General features: G+C 39.0%; 2 protein-coding genes across 6 annotated transcripts in view; one reads left to right on the top strand and one right to left on the bottom strand.

The window, feature by feature from the left end:
• Nucleotides 1–10,942, bottom strand: part of scfd2 (sec1 family domain containing 2) — a 102,467-nt gene extending 91,525 nt beyond the window's left edge. The window contains exons 1-2 of the mRNA XM_085448669.1: nucleotides 9,983–10,942; nucleotides 8,379–8,547 (exon numbers count right to left, since the gene is read on the bottom strand). Of these exons, the coding sequence (XP_085304795.1) occupies nucleotides 8,379–8,547; nucleotides 9,983–10,796 (983 nt within the window). The 5' untranslated portion in view covers nucleotides 10,797–10,942. The remainder of the gene's footprint in view (nucleotides 1–8,378; nucleotides 8,548–9,982) is intronic.
• A 9-nt stretch (nucleotides 10,943–10,951) lies between these two features.
• fip1l1a (FIP1 like 1a (S. cerevisiae)) overlaps nucleotides 10,952–20,857 on the top strand; it is a 27,696-nt gene continuing 17,790 nt past the window's right edge. For 2 of the 5 annotated variants that reach the window (XM_085448672.1, XM_085448670.1), the window contains exons 1-10: nucleotides 10,953–11,090; nucleotides 11,404–11,480; nucleotides 12,820–12,857; nucleotides 13,346–13,441; nucleotides 13,542–13,639; nucleotides 13,786–13,871; nucleotides 16,117–16,191; nucleotides 16,901–16,997; nucleotides 17,295–17,403; nucleotides 20,574–20,610. In XM_085448672.1, the coding sequence (XP_085304798.1) occupies nucleotides 11,428–11,480; nucleotides 12,820–12,857; nucleotides 13,346–13,441; nucleotides 13,542–13,639; nucleotides 13,786–13,871; nucleotides 16,117–16,191; nucleotides 16,901–16,997; nucleotides 17,295–17,403; nucleotides 20,574–20,610 (689 nt within the window). In that variant the 5' untranslated portion in view covers nucleotides 10,953–11,090; nucleotides 11,404–11,427. Of the gene's footprint in view, nucleotides 11,091–11,403; nucleotides 11,481–12,819; nucleotides 12,858–13,345; nucleotides 13,442–13,527; nucleotides 13,640–13,785; nucleotides 13,872–16,116; nucleotides 16,192–16,900; nucleotides 16,998–17,294; nucleotides 17,404–20,573; nucleotides 20,611–20,857 lie in introns of those variants that run through there. The other 3 variants (XM_085448671.1, XM_085448673.1, XM_085448674.1) reach the window with 3 other exon arrangements.

The following is a 20,857-nucleotide window of genomic DNA, read 5'->3' as shown; positions in this document are numbered from 1 at the left end:
CAACCAAAGCAATCACAACAAGAGTTCTGGTGCAGCACTATCTTCGAGACTGATTTTAACCAAACACCAGCCAGTAAGCTCTATAGACCACTCATCAACCAGTGGAATATAGATTTTTCTCTAGTTCCCAGAGATTGTCAGGCGGGTCATAGGCCAGTCTCCAGGCTTGTGTGACTGAAGACTAAGGCAACCAAACACCAACTTCCCTTATCAGTCCTAAAGGGTATGCCGATCTTTTATATAAGATCTATGAAAGTACTTCATAGAGTACGCTGGCATCTCTGCAAAAAGTGACATTAACAAACTACATTACGCTCTAGTGCAAACCAACATTACTAATCCCAATGTGTTAAAGAGTATTGAAGTTTCACACTCAGCAGACTGCAAACCCAGAGAGTAATCCATTTCCCATCACACCTGATTTAGATGATCTGTGCATTTTCCAGTAGAACTGCACGTAATAGACATGGACTAACAGAATTGTGCAAGGTCATACCCATTCCTTGGTGAGTTAATTTATGGAGTGTGTTTAATGGGGTAAAAAACACTGTTGGTTTTCTGTAAACATCCCCATCTAGCACAGGACATGACACGAGAGAGAAAGAGGGCGGGGGAGTAAAACCAGACCTGGCCTTGAGTGTCTGTGTGTTCTGGCGAGAGGGACAAATGACCCAGTGAATTTATGGAGAGAAAAAGAGGCAGAGGAGTTTTGCAGGAAGCGGGGAAATGATGGGAGAGGCACACCACAAACAGATAAATAAATAAATAAATAATAATTAAAAAAACAGTAAAATAAAACAAACTGATGCGAATTTGAGGGTCAGTTCTATGTGTCTTAAAACTGCACTTCTTTAATAATGAGTAAAAGGTTTTTCCTTTTACTACAACTAAAACAGTGAAATACGCAATCGTTAAAGGAAAGGAAGCTTAAGAAATTTTGCACAAAAGTCATCTCCCTATAGGTGTTGGCTGCACGTGAAGTCAAATAGAATGAAATGTCCTCAAGTGATGTTGCTTAAATCTGTCCTGATTGGAGCTAAAAACTAAAATGTTAATATAACCTATAGATCCTGGTCCTTGTGTTTACATAAGCCACTGCTAGTCTAAAATTTCTGAATCTGAATTGAATCGGACATTGTGGATAACGTAGGTTCGAGGCTTTGACATAAAATAAAATGCACGGAGTAAAGAAATGTCTGAGTAATTTCATTCATAGAAATAATGTACATTTAATTTAACACGTCAAAGACAACTATAAACTGCGACAGCAAATAAATAATATCAAATGCACCAAAATAATTAGGAAAATGAAATGTGTCAATTCATAAAATGTAAAATAAATGGGCGCTTCTGTGGCAGAGGTGTGGTCCCGGGCTCAGCTTCAGGGGAGGTGTGGTGTAGTGAACACAGGGGGATGCCAGGGAGGTTGGTGGGATGTGGGGGTGATTTTTGGCTAACAAGCTCATAATCATTTTCTGTGATTTGTAATTTGTGAGGCCGGAGAGTAGAGAGTGTGTGTCAGAGGTAGAAATCTGCATGCGTAGGTGGAGAGGCAAAAGTGAAAAAGAAACTATCAGTAGTGTGTCACTGAAATAAAGGAAAATCAACATAGACAGCGTGCCCATTTGTTGTCCGTTTCACACCGTTTTATTTACTTTTGTACTGATACTTCTATTTATCTACTTTCACGTGTAATTTTTATTTGTATTTATGATTTCATTCATTTTTCGTGGTTAGTTTCCATATTTACATCTCTATTTGCCATTGCTGCTTCCTCCATTTATTTCCCCAAACTTATTTTCTTTTTGTATGCATTTCTTTTGCAAGAAGCGAAATGCATTTATCGTATTACTTATGAATTAATTATTTAATGATGCTACAAAAGCCAAATAGAGTGGCTGTGAATTCTCATGTGGCAGTTTGAGCTTTCCATTTAACAAAAAATAAATAAATAAATAAATAAATAAATAAACAAACAATCACATTAACATTAAAACATCCATAAAAGATGTCGATTAAATCTTTATGCCTAAGTGAAAGAAAGTCAAGTCTTCTGAACAGGGTTATAGTAAAGACATGTTAAAAAGTTTCTTTTTTGCAGCACTGGCAGAATGGTAAAATGTGGGAGAAGGTTAAAAATCAAAGGATCTTGATGGGGGGAAATGGAAATGCAGGAGTCTTCCTCTCCTCCTCTGTCTTGGCTACATTCACATTTCAAATAAAAGCCAGCAGTAGGGGCTCTTTGAAGGAATGGGCCTGGAGGAAGTAAAGTACCATTTTAGGGAGATGTTTTATCAACTCAGTTAACAAATACACACAAAGTTTCCTGAACAGCTCTTGTGTTCTGCAGCGTAAATTAAACCACAGAGTAGAAGACAGCATACAGGACTGAAAAGGTTATGTTATCTCAGTCTTGATGGGAACACAGAGTACATGTTGTTCAGGTGCACGTAATCTATTTGATTGATGTACTCTGAGTTTCAGCTTGAGATACCTTCTTCAGAAGAGTAAGCAGAATTAGGGAGTGAATGAAACAGAAACAACTTAAGAGGAGAACCACAAGACACATCAGCTTACTCCATCCTTAAATGTATTATTATGGCTAAAACTTTGCATCTTAGACACTGATATAAACTTTATTTTCCAAATCAGCTTTATCTGTCATTAACCTTTAGGAAAAGTGAAAGTGAATAAAATCAGATTGAAAACTGGCTCAATTTTATTAAAGGATAAGAAATTATTTTCACAATTTAATGCAATAATCAAAAGATACAAAGCAAAACTGGTTCTCACTTTGGATCGACTATTATTTTTAAGAAATGAAAAAGTCATTTTCCCTTTTTGTGTCTTTTCCTTTGGGTACACTTTCTGTATACGAAACATTTATCATTAGTTGTAAAATCAGCCAACACTGAAACCAGTTACTATAAATGTTCATTCAAATACAAAGGCAAAAACCTCACATTTGACCAGAAGCCACATCCTATGCAGCATAGTTCAACTATGCTTGAACCTTCTTCTTGTGTGTCTACTTTATGCAGGACTGTATAGGAACTCATACTATACTGTTGGCAAGGAACAGAATGGTTGCTAAGCTTATAAATCACTGAAAGACTCATTCAGCTGTTCATGCCACTATTCACTGTCTAAGTATAGAATAACAAAACAATCTCTAACCTTTAAGGAGAAACCGTAGAAGAAACGTGGTGACTTTTCATACTCTACTCTTATTCTTGGTAGAGTAAAAACAGGCTTGGCTATCCTCAACTGCCTGTCATTTGCTTTATCCTCTCCACCCTTTACTATCTAGGCTGTTTTTGTTACTTTTCTCATACTGTTCGAAATCAGTGTTCATGGCTTTTATTCATGCTCATATTTCCCAGCTGGGACAGAAATAGGTGTTTTCCCTCTTTTCTGGTGGTATGCATGAGGGATCTGCAGGCCAGATTTGTGGAGATGGCAGCCATGTAGTGTTTTCTCATGGCAGGGTGCGGTCAGTAACACTGCTTGGCTCAATCTCTACAGCTCCCAAGGCAGGCCCAGTTCACCTTGGCCACCCATACTTGCTTCTGCCCACACTGCACACACTCCCGCCACAGCATCAAGGTCCAAGGCGGCCAGATGACGGGGGTGCAGGGTTCAGTCTGAGACTGAGGAAAACTCTGTGCCTTCTGCCAATGGGGTTCAAATGTCCTACTCAGGATCAAAAGGGCTGTGAATCCAAGCACAGCAAATTATACAGACGGGACTCGAACGTACTTGACCACAAACACACACACACACACACACACACACACACACACACACACACACACACACACGCGCGCATATAAAACAACACTTTGACTGCCACTTTCACTCATCATCTTTCTATATACACGAAGTGGCGCACCCTGGTGCCGTTTAATGGCTGAAAAAAAGGACAGTAGTAGCATAGAAATAGCAAATATACAAAAACACTGCACGAAGAGCCTAGGTTTGCATGTGCACTCACCCACATGCTGTATGCTTTCTTTCTGGCATGATTACTACAACCACAGAGTCAGGCTGTAGGATATGGAAATTCACACCAGGTTATGAAAGACAATACTAGAGTAATTGCACAGTAAGTGTGGGGTCTTGCCTGTAGAGCTAGAATCAACAGCCACCCACAGAATGTTTAAGACATAGTAATCTATAAAAATATCCTGGAATTACAGAGGGAAATATCATACAAAAGGTCTAAATTAAATCCACACCTAATATTTAAAGGGTTGAGATGGCATACATAACAAAACCAATAAAAACACTCTGTTACCCACGCTAAAAATAGCTAAAAAACATCATGGGTAAATAAACATCCAGTAGGAGGGAAGAACAGTAGACCTCTAAAAACATGCATTTAAGGAACTCTGTCTTGAACATATTAGAATGATTGACATAAACACTTCCTGCAGCGAGCTGTGCACTTGAGGCCAGTTAAAGAAAGTGGGAATTCTAGGCATCTCCCTTGCTCTGCTTCAGCAGCATTTCAATCTCCTACATAGAGCTGGGCGATAGAACGATAACGATATGTATCGCGATATAACTTTTACTCGATAGAGAAATTAAGCTATCGCGATAGACCTCGCCGCTCTTGTCCTCTTAAAAAAAAAAAAAAAAAAAAAAAAAAAAAAAGGTCAGCCAATCCAAATTAAGCAGCGCAGAGCCGAACCAATCACAGCCGCAGCGTCACGTCGCGTGACTTGTTACGTACAGCACAAGTGCCAAGCCGCACGTGTGTTTGTTTGGGAAACAGCCAGCGGGTAATGGAGCCAGCGACTAGAAAAATCAACCGAGCGCGACCGAAGAGAAAACAGATGATGGTTCCAATGCCGGAGAGATTGTCGAACGGAAGAGCCATAGAAGTTCCGTAGTGTGAAGGTATTTCGGCTATTTCAAGTCTGACAAAAACAGAGTAGCGTGCACTGTAAATTGTGCCGAAAGCAAGTCTGGAAATACAATAAACTGGTGCATGCGTCACACTGTGCGCCACGTTATTGTTTCGGTGAAATGAATTTCTACAATACTGTTACTGTTAATTCTACTCTCTGCAGTGTTTAAATGCTTACATATACACACAGTTACTGTCCCTCCACACATACGACTCGGTTCTGCTTCTATGCCCCAGCTTTGTTTACTTTTTCCCACCGAGGCTTCTAGACTTCTGATTGGCCAACATTTCTGCACGGTTAGGAATCTAGCGCCACCTGCTGCTTTGGCATGTTCATAGCAGCGTTTTCCTTCATTTCTGCCTTTATGTGTGGACGGGATTATTTTTTAAAACGAAAACGGAAAATCTCCGTTTTCAAAAATACCCGTGTACGTGTGGACGTAGCCTCAGTCTCTGACTGGAAGCGCTAATTCGTCATTCGGCTTTTGTCAGACTAAAGTAACTGTTAAAACTGTTTGAAAAGCTAAGCTATACAACAAGGAGAGATTGAGAATTTCCTTTTAGTTCTCAGTTTATTTGATATTGACAAAGGTTAGTCAGTTTTGTCTGTTCTTCTGTAAAACAAACTAAGATTTATTTTTAGAATTAATATTTTGTTTCTAAGTGGAATTGACAATTTAGTAGTCTGTTTCGTTTGTTCTGTTTTGAAACTTAAACGCTTTAGTGGCTGCCTTTTGTGTAGTTTGCAATATTTGCCTTTATTTATCTGAAAAAGTCTCATGTTCCTTAAGTACATCTACCCTGTTGAACTTATTATGGGAAATAAATATTTAAATAAAAACAAGCTGCTGATTATTTCACATTTTACTTGTGAGCAACGGCACATTTAAATCTTACAAATATAGTTATTTGGCTTATATCGTGATATATATCGTTATCGCCTGAAATGAAAAAAACATATCGTGATATGAAAAAATCTCATATCGCCCAGCTCTACTCCTACACATCTGTGATAAGGCTCAGCTGGATCATCTGCTTAGAGATAGTGTAGGGAATAACTCTCCTGCTGATCCAACTGGCTCTGATCACAGATATTCTCCACCGAGACTGTCGTCGTTTACTTATTACTTTCAGCAATACTTATCTGCATTCTTTTTAAAAAAAAAATCTGAGCTCTTGGCAGAGCTTGTTCACAATATCTGAATGGATCATCTAAATGTTTTAAGATCTGGTGTTAGGCTGGGAGTCTGGTCATATTTGGTGAAAAGCTCAGGAACAGTGATTGTGGTTGGTACCTTCGTTTCTGTTATCAGTTTTCCTTGGGGTGGCCCATTTATACCATCATAAAATTAACAATGAGAGGGCAACCTTGTTGATGCTGTACTTGTAATTATCCAGATTTAATTCTGATGTGCAGCTATTCAGAGCAACTACAGTAATTTGTGGGTATACCGTAGTTATTTGGTAGATAGGAATCCAAACTTGAACTGTACATCCAACCACATGTTGGGGTAACCCTGCCTAGATGTCCTTAAATAATTACAAGGGGAACACCAACTAGAAAAACAGGTTCTCTTACAAGAGAATCTTTACCATAGCTCAAAACATTCAGTATGTGTGAGTCCATTCATGAAATCACCGCAGTCAGACATGCTGCATGACAGCTCAGTCCACTAAACTCTTCTTCTCAGTCAAAGTCTTTTCCTCCAGCAACCACATAAAGGGGCAAATCCAGAATGGAACACTTGATGTAGGACTAATCCTTGCCATGGATAACAGCACCACCGCAGGCGCCTAGCATGTGCATCTGCAGAGCTAAGACCAGAGGCAGGTTTCACTCAACTACTGGCACTAATGTTGATCATGTGCTACTTAGGCCACTTGATGGAGTGGGTAGCTCTGGCTGGTAAGTGTGCATTTGTCCATAAGTATGCCTGGCTTGGGGAGAAATCTATTTTTAGGTTGTGTTAAAGGATGCCTTTTTACTCATTGCCAATTTATAGAAGACAGTAATATAAAAAGAGACAACAATATAATTGTGTAAAGTCTCCAATTAATCTAGCCAGCATGTCTAAACTGCGGTAGGAAGCTGGAGCACCAAGAGGAAAACCACATTAGGACAGCAAGATCATGGAAACTGGAAACACAGAAAGGCCCTAAATGGTGTAGAGTTCAAATCCAAACATAGCTGTTACTCTATTTCAATTTAACTTACTTGTGGGATATCAGCCTTATTTATTTTCTTAAAAAAATGCTCTCTTAAATGAATAGTCATGCTTTCACTGTAAGAAACAGGGTCCGTTCTTTAAACAAAAGTACATTTTTTCCATAACATATAAAATTAGGAAAGGAAAGCTGGCTTTATGAGGCAAGAGAGCTGACCTGTCTAAACTCTGTTTAGACAAAATGATTTTATCCATCCAACCATCTTCTTTCTTTTCTTTTTTTTTTTAACCACTTATCAGTGTCTGGGTTGTAGGACTAGCAAATTCCCTCTCCCTGGCCACCAAGGTGTTCCAAAGCCAGCGGACAGACTTAATCTAGCATGTCATGAGCCTGCACTGGGATCTCATCCCAGTTTGACATGCCTGAAACGCATCACCTAGAAGGCATTCTGGTTATATCCCCAAACAACCTCAGTGGAACAACCTCTACATAAAAAGGATGTAGCAGCACTACTGTCAACCTCTCCTCAATGACTGAGCTCCTCACCCTACTACCGAGGTTGAGCACACACAGACATCAGAGGAAGCACATTTCTGCCACTTCTATCTGCCTCCTTATTTCTTTGGTCACTATACCACTGCATGTAGAGAAACCAGTAAATGGACAGCTTTACCTTTGTGTACCAGTTTATTGATTTGGACTGGCACAGCCACAGCAGCTGTAAGTCTCCAACTCCACTTGCGAACAAAAACTTTAGATACTTAAACTCATTAACTCGGGGCAGCAACTCATTGCCAGCAAAGATTGAATAAACCGTCTTACGCCAGAGAACCGTGGACTCGGAATTTAAAGTGCAAACACATTGTATGAAATGCCAAAATAAAATATTTCAGATCTTCACTTGAGAAATATTGTTGCAGGTAGGTTATGGCTATACACGGCAATACTGCACAAATACTGACATTTATTGTTTTAACAATTGGCTGAAATTAGGTGAAATGATTGATCAAATGGTTATAATAAATCAGACAGCAAAAACAATATCAAAGTGCTACGTATGTCTTCAATATGTACTAAGATGTATATAAGTGATATGTGGTACTTCTGCAAGTATTGTAAATAATGGGGTCAGAGTAGCCCTGTGGCAAAAACTAACACCCCAAGCTGGTCATTGCTGTAGCAACACTTGGATGTTGCCTTTATGATGTGACGAGCTATTGCCAAGTCACCCTTATTAGATTCTACATGACGGGGAATGTGGTGAATGCTCTAAATTAATAGAAAAATTAAATACACTCACTGAATCTGTGCAAGACAGCCAGGGGCCAGGATATTCTTGGAGTGAGGGGTTTTATGCAGACTTGTGAGCTCCAGCATGTCCACCTGCACGTCTGTCACATGACCCGGTAAGAGTTTTAGCATAGTCAAAACTTTCTCTACTAGGTTGTCACCATGATGACCAACAGCCCCTGTAAATGAATAAATTTGGGATTTAAAACAAGAACAAATATGTGTTGAGTATGTAGCAGCAGTCATTGGTAACGCAACAAAAATATGTGCCTTCTATACCAGATAAAAGGTAAGCAATTAATTTTCCCAAGGAGCCACAAAGAAAACTGGGACTGTTGTGGAAGGCCACATCAATAAGCTGAACATTCCCTGGCTGCTTGGGTTACTTGGTGTAATAGGTAGCTCTGGCTGGTGAGTGTACTGTTGTACATATGTATGTTGGTCTTGGGGAGAAAAGTATGGAAAAATATATGTGCATCAGAGGACAACTTGATATAAATATTCGTTGGGAGGTGGCTAAGGTAATATCTGCAGTGCTCTGCAATAACTAATCTCATCGTGGGTGGTATTTAATTTTAATGATTGCCAAATTACAGAAGACAGGAATTTAAAAAGAGGCAACAATATAAATGTGTACTCAGAAAGACAGAAAGATCATAGAAACTCGACACAGAAAGTTCCTAATTGGTGGGGATGCTCAAACCAAAGCATCTGTTATTCTTCTTTAATTTCAATTTATCTATAGGATATCAACCTAATTTGTGAGGAATTTTTTTTCTTTTTACATTTTCTCTTTTACATGACGAATCATATGCTTTCACAGAAGAAAGAGGCTGCTGCCAGTAAACAAAAGTATATCCACCAATCAGGCATAACATTATGACCACCTGTCTAATATTGTGTTGGTTCCCCTTTTCTTGCCAAAATGGCCCTGACCCATCAAGGCATGGTCTGCACTAGACCCCTGAAGTTGTGCTGTGGTATCTGGCACAAAGATATTAGCAACAGACAGTTTAAATTCTGTAAGTTTTGAGGTGGGCCTACATAAATCAAACTAGTTTGTTCAGCAGATCCAACAGATGTTTTAGTGGACTGAGCTCTGGGGAAGCCAAGTCAACATCTCAAACCTGTTGTTGTGCTCCTCAAACCATTCCTAAACCAGTTTTGCTTTGTGGCAGGGGTCAATATCCTGCTGAAAGAGTCCACAGCCATGATAGAATACAGTTTCCTTGAAAGGATGTACATGGTCTGCAACAATGCTTATAAGTGGTGCACATCAAACTAACATCTAAATGGACGGCAGGACCCAAGGTTTCCCAGCCGGTAAAGCATCACATTGCCTCCATTGGCTTTCCTTATTCCCAATGTGCATTCTGGTTCCATGTGTCCTCCAGCTAAATGACCCCCACACACCAAGCCAGGCAAGTGAAGGTAAAGGTGATTCATTAGACCCATCTAAACTTTCTTTAGATGAAACCCTCTTGGGAAAATGAACTGCTTATCTTTGTGCTAGACATTTACTTGACTCTTACCACTCTCATTGTTATGATTCTGGTGTGATTGGGCTTATGCAGCATGCAGAAAGGTCAAACACAACATGGTCACAAATATTACCTGTAAGATCCATCGTTCGGTCTACAAAGATGATCGATGCTTTATTAGGGGCTGTCTTCCTTCGGTTTTTTGCTTGAGGAAGATTGGCGAGTTCCCCTGCTATGATGCGGCTCATTGGACCCAGAGCAAAACTCTCCTCTCTCGTACCTGTAGCCTCAAACATTGAATTTAACGCTGAAGCTAAGGATTTGACTTCAATTTGCAGTTCAGCAGGGAGACAGTGCATGTCTATATCATTCAGGCTTGCAAATCTTCTCTTCTCTGGTCGTTTTTCATTGATGGCCTCCAGGTCTGGCGAGAGAAGAGGGAACAGGTGCGCAAACGGGGGTGCAACTATCAACTGCTGTGACACAGGGGCGAAGACAACTGGAACATGCATGACCTCCGCCGTGTAGTTCATATTTCCCATCCACTCGCATAATTTCTCTTCAAACTGCTCAAACACAGGGCTTCCTTCCATTTCTGTCGTAACTTTGTTGACGAGCAGGTGCACGGAGTGAGCAACGGTGGTAAAGACAACGCAGTACTGAAAGTGACTGAGGGATATGATGTCTTTAATAATGTCAACTGTCCTCCCTTTCAACAGTGTGCTGACAACAAACACGGCTTTAGGCTCATTGACACCGCACGCTTCGAAACTCGAAAACTGCTTTAAATTCCTGGCTCCAGCTTCCAATAACGTGGCAGCTCCTCCACTCCAGTGGAGAGCCTCTGCACATTTGTCATCCATGAAAACAACAGATTTCTTTACCTTCGACAGCACCTTCTCCCACATCAAGAGGGGGAATCGCGTAAACTCCTCAGTCGCCAACATTTTCCTAGTTACGTGTATCAGCTAAATTCACCGAAATCAAAGACACATCAGCAATTTCAGCTTAAGTAGCTCCAACAAAACAAACACACGTCTCTTAAAGGTGACGTGGCGCTAACCCGTCGCTTCATTAAAACGTCACCCAAACGTCGTTGCTATGACAATAAGCAGTATCCCGAGAACAATCGTTACAGAGTTAATAAAGGAAAACTTTTTATGCAATATTCTCACGAAGTATCTAGACTTTCACTACCATAACCAAGAACGACAAGAGCTAAAAGGGGGAAGATCCAGCGGGTAAATTTAATCTCAAAAATTATGTTAAACATGTGAAGTTTAATTAGTCTTGATGGATTTTAAGCTAATTGAAATTAGTCATGGCGATTTGTTGACACGAGCTTCCTTCATTAAAAAACGAATTTAAATGACAGTTGGCACAAACAATTAAACCCCTAAAAATGTTTAATGCTTAGAGTTATGAGTTCCTCTTTATATTTGTTTAAATCACTTCCCCCAGCGTTTAACGGAAAGATACCATAGCTTAGTTTAAAGAGGCCAGCTGTTTCTTCTGTTTTCAATAGAGCCACTTTGATTTTAATGTACCTCCAAGTTCCTTGTTTTAGGGGTATATGACATGAACGCCACAGATGACCGACACGAGATACAAAGGGTTGGACTCTCACCCAGGTGTGTAGCCAGTGCCTTAAATAAATAAGTGTGCAAATTTACAGTTGTGTACAGCCATTGTTCTGGCATTGCGCGTATATATATGTGCATATATGTATATAAGGCGTAGTGGTACTCGACACTGGACCAGTAAGGGTCCCCACGCTAACCAAGCAGGGGACCCTTTATATGTCAAGACAATATTCTAAATAATAAAAAAAATATACATGAAATGTTGTTTAAATTAAGTTAAACCACTAAAAACTAAAGGAAACAATTCAATACAAAAGAATACAAAATTATTGAAAGTTACAAAGCAATATTAATTTTGTTGTCATGAATTAGAAGGAGTTAGATACTCGTCTCACAGGCCGTAAATTGCAGTGAGCAGTAGACAAATTGAAAATAAACTGTAATGGCATGATTATTTCCAACAGTATTATACTAATGAAGCGTTCAGGTATAATACAGTTTTCACAGTACGATAATGACATTATAGTTGCACAATACATGTGACGGCACCTTGTGTGCTGCCCGAAATGTGCAATCAGTCATGTCGAGCATTAAAAAGAATTTGATGCTCATTAACTCGCTGTCAGGCGAGAGGTATTTGTTTGTGAGCTGGGAAATGGGGATGTTAGCAATCATACAACTGGAGCCCTGATTTTTTTTTTTTTGTATGTTTACACCAGCCTTTATGCCTCAGAATAAATGTAGCATAACATGCCAATTACAGTTAGTGACTGTAAAGGATACTAAGGCTTAAACAATGTTGTTTTTTGGGCGGGATAGTTTAGTTGTTTTTGCATTTGGGAATTTGTTTGAAATCATGCAAGCAATTTAAAGAACAACAGTGTCACTTACGTTGATCAGTGCCTAATGGGAAAAAAAATACCCACATGAAAAACCTGAACGTGAATAGACATGGTTAAATGCCATTTTTCACTTGTACCCATCAAGGTTTAGTGTTCTTGCAGTAATGTAAAATCATTCTGACAATTATCTGTGTGAGTGGAAATTCTTTTCTATTTTGATGATTTGATATTATTTTCATCCCTTTCTTTTGTTTATGGGACAATTTGAAAGCTGTCCAAGATGATAATGACATATTATTTTGAATTTTTCCAGCTTTTTATTGTGTTTTTGTAGCTGTTAGGTATGTTATGAATGGGCCTTATTTGTCAAAAACCCCCTTCTGTCAAAAATTTGCTTTGAGATATTTTCATAGTGTTTAAGTTAACGCGTTGTGTCATCAGCACTCAACCCAGACAGAAGTGTTTCTTTCTGTTATTTAAAGTTACTAATGATGATGATAGAGATAACAGTGGTGATGATGTGAGGGCCTCCTTATTTCTTGCAGTACATTTATGCATCTTAGGAGGACACAACATGTAGGTGGTGAGTAGTGACAACCCTTTTGAGATTTTTGGGCAACACAAATGACAGTGAAACATTAAACAAAACAGCCACACAAAGACCAGGCTTTATTGTAAACTTGGTTTAAGAAATAAGAAGACTATAAGATATAAATGTCTTATATCAGTTAACTGATATGCATTCAGCTTCCAAAGACACACAGTGACTATATTTCTCCTCAGAGTCAGCCAAGAATTTAAATATAGAATTTTACAGTGAAAACGATCAGCCTATTAGAGAACCCAGTGACCATTTGACATTTAAAAAAGTACACTTTCAGTCATTTTACACATATTCATAATTAGTTCACATTGAGAATGTCAGCTTCATTACTGCAAATCAGCTGACTTAACTCAGATCTTTATGATTTAAAATATTCCTTATTGAAAATAAATGAGAAATGACGATATATGTGACAAATATATGAAATGTATGTGACATCATTATGTCTGCATTGGGATGATTTACAGGTACTACAAATGACCTATTGTTAGAAAAAGTCCAAGGAAATGAAGAAATTAACCAGAAAGTAGAGTTTTTGGAGAAAAAGCCATGGAGAAAAGCTGGTAAGTATTGTTGTTTGACCTGACACATCAATGAGATTCTTGTATGCATTCAGTAATTACATTCAGACCTATTCATTACCATTTAGTGTTTTTATTTTAGGTGCTAACATCTCAGATTACTTTAACTATGGTTTTGATGAAGAAAGCTGGAATGCTTACTGTAGGAAACAAGCAAAACTTCATGGCATGATAAGAAAGGTAAATGCTAAAGACAGGGTAAGATAATGCTATCACTAATGTGATTTAGTCAGCCTTCTTTTTAAAGAGACCCTTCACTTAAACAGGAGAACATAGTTAGGAATAATAAATCAGACTGAAACTTGAGAAATTGTTATTCTGCTCAGGCCCAGAAGAGGCACACTGGATATGAAGAAGAGGAGGTGTTTTGTGCTTATTCTTCCCCAGGCAGACCATCTATTGTAGCTTTCAGGTCAGTAATATGTCTTCTCCATACTGTTATATTTTGTGCCTTCAGTCCTACACCCTCTATCCCATTCTATGCTACTGCTCTGAGCTCAGAGCCAGAAGAAGCTGGCAGCTGTTTTTTTCTGTTTGTTTGTGACACGGCAACTATCTGCCTGATGCCATCTGTTTTCTGTGATCCTAAGATGTGCTCAGCATATTAGGGTTGTTTTGGCAAGGGATTGCAAAATGTTGAGGTAAACACAGACTTATGTTCATCTGTTAAAGCCCAAGGCAAAATTTCATCGAAGGTTAAAGCTTTTTAAAAAAATTTTAGGCTTTGTGCCATTCTTTTTTCCCGTATTTATATTTCATACATTTATGATTTATCTGCTAACAACAGTGACACTACTTTGTGATCATAGCTTGTCTTGGGCACAAGTCAATGCTTATTTACAGTTGTGCTTTACTTGAGCAGGGTAAAAGGTTTAAGCAGAGACTATTTAAACCACTTTTGTTCATTTGAAGATAAGAAGACTTATCTGAACACAAAATAACTGTGTTAACATTCATAGGCCAATTGGAGTCAGGAAAAACCCTGATTAGTATTTCCATTTTAGGTTCTTTAATGTAACCCTATGCCAGCAGAAATTAATGCAGATTTTTACTCCAACTTTAACAGCCGCTGTAGTTTTAGTTAAAAATTGTAGTAATTCATTAGAATTTAGTGTAATAAATATATAATTGTAGAACTGATTAGGTGAATAGCGTCTCTGTTTACTGTATACTGTTCTTTTGATACATTAGATGATTTAGGCACTGCTGGTACATTTACAAAATGGATGAGCTGGAGGTGCCATCCATCAGTGTGGGAGCATTGGACTTTTAGATGACACTGAATTTGTGGATCGAGACAATAGAAAAAAAAAAGAGATTTTCAGCTTTCTGTAAATGACCTCCTCTGTTGCTATTCCAGGAGTGTAGCGGTGTGTTTTTCCAAGCCATGACTTACTAATGAAAAATGCTGCAGACAAGTGCAAATATAAAAGGTTTGGCATTTTGACGTCACAGTTTGCGATTGCAGCGACCAATTCATCAAACATAACTAGATTGGGCTTTATAACCCAGTTAGTGCCAAATCTTTATGTGTAGACAAGTGTGTTTTTCCTGCAAAGAGATATTTTTGGTGCATTGCTAAACAGATTTCAATTAAAATTTTTAACAAATCCTGTTAATTTGGTTTTGATTTATTCGAGGTCATAAATAACACTGTGAACAGACCTCTGTCAAATAGGGTAACACAGTTGCAGGGGTTTTGCTTTATGGATGGATTGTGCTTAGATGCATAGTAAGTCATCAACGAATCAAAAAAAAAATCGTGTACACACTCATGAGGGGCCTGTTTTTTTTTTTTTTTTTTAATGCTAGGAAAAAACATTCACTCTCAGCAAGCACTTTGCAGCTATTTATAAAACCATGCTTTCAGCCATTGAGTGAAGCTGTCCCATGCAAAACAGGTTCTTTACCACTGCTTCTATTCATTTACTTTAATGGTGATTAAGATGTCTGTTGGATGCCTTGACCATCATCTGAGACTGACTGACAGAAATGGCCAGCCAGTTTAAGATCTGTCCTACTTGATGTCATTGTTCTCCATCGGCAAGTTTACCCTTAGGAGGAGGACACAGATCTGAGTCATGTGTGTGTCATGTCTCTCTCCCTATGTGACAGCGATTGACCAAGACCCTCTTTATTCAAAGAGGGTCTACTGTTTGATTAAGGAATTTACTAGTGTGTTACATGATAATGTAGTAAAGATTTTGGTTTGTTTTTGTGCAGCTCAGGTCAAAAGTGTTTGTGTTCTCAGATCTGGAGCAAAGAGACATTAAGGAGCTGCAGGCACTTCCCTATTGAGTTGCCATTAGATGTAGGCATTTTTACTTTTTTATGTATGCTTTTCTCTACTGTTGATAAAGTCCTTGTGACAGAAGCGGGTTAACATTCCGCTTGTGTGCGTATGTGTGTGTATGAGCTCACTCGGGGTGAGTGTAGCAGGGTTTAGGGCTGTAAAGGGCTGTTTTGTGAAGATGGCAAGATGACCCAGATAAGGAGGTTTAATGCGTTAATGGACCTGCAGGGGGTTTAAGTAAGGACATTTAAAGTGACATTAGGATAAATGAATGTCCTGTTTTTAAAAATGTTATATAAGTGCACATCAGCATCACATTAAAAAGAAGGATTTATGTATGAGAACCCCCACTTGCCTTTTTTAGGACATTATCTGTCATGAATCGCTGTGCGGCAGGCAGGAGTTGGACCCAAAATGCAGGACTCACAGACTCGGGGAGGTGAACTCAAAACACAGCTTTATTTGCTGGTAGAACAAACATACAAAACTAGACTAAACTGGGAAACCATAAACTAAGAACTCACAGGGAGACACAGGGAGATCCACACACAGCATGAGGGACGACGTGACACTGACTCAGAGAAACACAGGGTTTAAATACACTGGGAAGTAACGAGGGGAATGAGACACAGAAGGAGGGCACAGCTGGGAGAAATCAGGACTGACGAGACAAGCAAAGCAGGACGCATTCACATGAGACACGGACCATCAAAGTAAAACAGGAAGTATCACACAGAGACGCGAACTTGACACAGTGGAGACAGCAACTAAGAAATACAGAGACATAAACCATAAGGCAGAGGTCTAAGAACCAAAATACACAGGGAAATACTCAGCTGGGAACACAAGAGACTAGACTAGAGAGAGTAACAAAAAACCAACCATGAGAACATAATGCACAATGCAGAGTGACAGAAAACAAGAAACTCAAACATGCAAAGACACACAATTACACAGAACAGAGGGGACACAGAGAGACATGAAGGGCAAGGGATCAAAACTAGAAGCCATAGAATAAATCACACACAAGTACAATAATACAAAAATCACAAAGAACTAAAAACGCTGGGTCAGGAGACCCAGGACCGTGACAGTATCAAAACATTGTATGTATTTGTACAGTCTTTATCATATTACCTGATCAACAGAGATTCAGATCCTATCACTAATTTGGCTGGAGGACAACCTGAATCCAGCAGAGAGGATGGGCACCAATGTCATAATGATGGAGGCAGCAACACTCAGGTATTATGTTAGTATGGGTTTAATAAGGATGGGCACCAATGCAGGAGGACCTGAAATGATCAGTCTCGGAAGCTATAATTAAACCTTTTGGCATGAACCAACCTGCAGACAATTGATTGAACTATGGGAATTTCAATTAACATAGCATTTTTATTGTGTTCCGCACAGAATTTTTGTAAAAAAAAACTATATGTGTATTAAGCTACTGGTTCAGCCTACAACTTTATTGTTGATAGTTTGTCGCTGTCTTTCTTTTTATTGTTGTCATAAATAACAGTAACTATCTTTATTTTTCAGGTTGTTTGTGAGATGTGCCATTATGAGGACAGCAGTAATACTAATCAGCTGCCACCTCCACTCAGCAAGAACTCTTTCTTTAAATTTATTAAAAAGAGAGTTCCACCACGTAAGTCACTCTGCTATTGGAATGCAACACATTTAGTTATATTAATGCTTATTTACTATATTTACAAAACTATTTGAGAAAGGTTCTTGTATGTTCTTTTTCATGTGACATGATAATTATGAACATGTGAGTTATCTGCGGGAGAATATTTAGATTTAATACTAAGATTTTCAGGTGTTAAGGCCCCAAAGAGAACCCTCTGTTGGACACATCATGCATCATGCAGCTGCACAAATGACTAATAGCAATCAGACCATGTGTTTGTGAAGCTGCAACACGTGTCATAATAAATTATCCTGTGGAGTTGAAGGACAGAGGTGAACTTAGCTGTGTGTATACGTGTGTATCTCTGCACCTGCCTGCATGTGTTTGAAGGCACTGTATGGATATATGTCTTCCTGCAGTCAGGTATCTAGTGCTGTCCAGGTGGGAGTCCATCAGTCTTTAGACTTCCTCTTAGTCTTTGCAGTGAATCATATTGAAATCCAGGAAGGCTCCCTGGCGCAAGCACACAGCTGAGCACATGCCATATCTTCATCTTCAAAGGCTCTGAAATAGAAATGCCGGCTTAGGCCTGCTTGCCCCTTACCCTCCGAGCCCCATACTGCACAGCAAAACCCGTGCCAGAGCCACTAATACAACCAAAATATCAAACATCCTGCCGGCACCAGCTTTGAAGTTATATGCATAGCTTTAATGCCGACCACTCCCCTTTCTTTAAGTTATAGGCCCTGTCTCCTTGTGTGAGGCAAATGTGTAGCATGATAAAAATAGCCCCTGGTAAAAAAAAGAAAAAAGTTGCTGTGTCTGCAGATTGAGGCACGAGAAAAGTGCTGAACAGACCCAACTGTGGGGAATAGGGCAGAGGAAAAGAAGGGGCTGTTTTAATTTTTGGTTTGTTTTTCAGTAAGGTCACATTAGATGCCAAGTGTTTTTCATAGGTGCACATTTTGGAGTGGAGCTGTGTCATTACAGGGTTGTACTTGTGTCATCTATCAGTGCAGCACAGTGAAGGTGATGCTGCCTGCTGCTGTGCACTGCAGCTAATCTTCCATACAGCTGGTTACTGGGTCACTATAATCACTGTAGCAACAGAGCTTGTATGTGAATGTCCTCGCTGACTGAACTGAGCAGATTTTTAAACTCTTTTAAAAAACTGACTATGCAAGTAAATGCCCCGTGATGAACAATCAGAGCAACATTAGGACTATTACCAATAAGACTTTTTAAAAAAATGCTTTTTTAACCTTATAATTTTTTTGTTTTGTTTTGATTCATAACATAAAAAAAATCTGTGCCCTGTATTGATTTTCAGCTTTAGAGTGGAGAATGCTAGTTTTCTTGTAAAGAGCTGATGGCTGTGCTTTTAACAGGTGACAGTGTAATGACAGGATGCTGTCACTGCAAGAAGATTTATGCACATCTGTCCTTGCAGATTGCTGCATCTGAGAGTATGGGAGACAGTAGCCTTTACACTAACAAAGATCACTTGGGCCTGTGCTGCAGTGCAGAACAGCAGCCAGTTGTCCCATGTGAAATATCAGCTCCATCTAAAACACTGCAGCCTGTAGCTCTGTAAAGCATTAGCACGAGACTCAAAACCACGCAAAAACAATCAGATGCAATTAGCCCTCAGCCATTTGCTCTCTCATATGCTGCCAAGCATGCAACTCTAGCCTCCATCAAACACTCACTTGAGATCACCACAGGTAAAAACAATTACTCACTCACGCTAACCTTGATGGCATGTTTATGGACAAGCTGCTGTGTACTTTGTGTATCTGCTTGTGTATACAGTATGCATTGCATAGCATTCCATTAGCAAAGTTACTAATACTGCCAATCACATTTTACAATCCACTTAGATTTTCTGTAGTATAATTCATTCTACAAACTCTTTGTGATGTCTCATGCAGTGACCTCATCTATTTGCAGTAATGAGAGCTTGTCGCAGATGTTTTTTTACATGCTGCACTCTTCATGTTCCTGATTATTCACATCATGGAATCACATTAAAGGGAATTACCTGAAGACCCTCCAGGCTACACTCTCAGACTTCGATGTCTTGAATTTTGAGAAGTTTGTACGTGTATGTTAAATTCTGCTCTTTTCTTTGGGTGTCCAGGTGTCTCAAGTATCAAAAACCACACTCCTCCATGAGCACTTCGGGCCATCTCAACTCTGTGGAACTTGTATTTGAAAGGGAAAAAACAGTGTTTTAGATTTATTCACAGGACGGCATCTTGATGTTCTTTTCAAATTCAGGCAGCTCATATGTACAGCACACATAGCAGCTCATATTATTCTTCCTCCTGCTTCAACCAAGCTGTTTCTAGCCACTCTCACGTTAGGGGTCTTTAAAAAAAAAAGTAGGAGATGGTATCCAGATGTGAATGTGTGCTTGTGCCTTGAGTCTTCAAAGGAATCTCTCTATATATGTGTGCTTGTATGTGTGTCTTTATGTGTACACACATTGGCTCCGTACAGCAAGTGTGAGAGCTGATTTTGCAGCTTGGTCACGTAAAATTTGAGCATTATAACAAGTGGGTCCATTAAGTGTGCACTCAAGCATTTGACTTGTTCTGTTTTATTGATGGAGGAAAAGGCAAGTAGCACTTGCTACATTTTGTTGCACTGACATTTTGAGGCTGATCTAATTTCTTAAGATTAAAAGATGCAGCACTATAAATTATGAATGCATGTTCCTGGTAATGGGTTATATTTTTTCATATTCTTTTATATTGTTTCTGTTATTTGTCTTGTGTTTCTGTTATTTGTCTTGTGTTTCTGTTATTTGTTGCTATATTAATAATAACAAAACATCTTCTCACGTTTAATGTGTGATTTTAGACTATTTCTGTTTCCATTTGATTAAAATATTTGGCCTGTGTTGGACAAAATCTGCATTTGGAATACGTATAATATTCTAAACCTTCTAAACTGTTAAGGGGTACAACCTTTAATATGCAGCTTTTTCGTGAATTTTCATGCAATAATTAAATAATTATTTTCTTTGCTCTAATTAAAGCAGCAAATTATTGTGGGTATATTATTATTTCCCTTTTGAGGTTGAATGTAGTTACGGTATTAAAATCTTTTTTTTTTTTTTGGAATTTCAGTATTACTGAAGAGAACAATAGATAACTTTGCTGTCTTCTTTTCCTGCTCAGGTCCCCAACCTCCCTCCTCTACTGCTACTTCGGTCAGGTGAGCCCTATAATGTGTCTATCTTTATGCATCAGTTGTAGGTCAGCTCTATATGTAATGACCGTAATGAGGAGAAACTGAAGGTTACTGTGTCAGTGAAAAAGTGAAAACCGGACTCCCTCACAAATTCAGCAAATGTGCAGGGAGGGAAAGAAAAATGTTACTCAGAGACTGGACTAGAAATCATTAGTCAAGCGATTATTACGTTAGTGTGAAAGGAAGTAACTCAAAAGTTTGATAAAACAAC

This window comes from Copadichromis virginalis, linkage group LG23 (genome assembly GCF_057382275.1).
Source record: "Copadichromis virginalis isolate Kocher_CV1m ecotype Utaka linkage group LG23, C_Virginalis_male_GT1.1, whole genome shotgun sequence".
NCBI classification, from domain to species: Eukaryota; Metazoa; Chordata; class Actinopteri; order Cichliformes; family Cichlidae; genus Copadichromis; species Copadichromis virginalis.
Note: the sequence above shows the minus strand (reverse complement) of the source record. Positions and strands in the feature narration are given on the sequence as shown.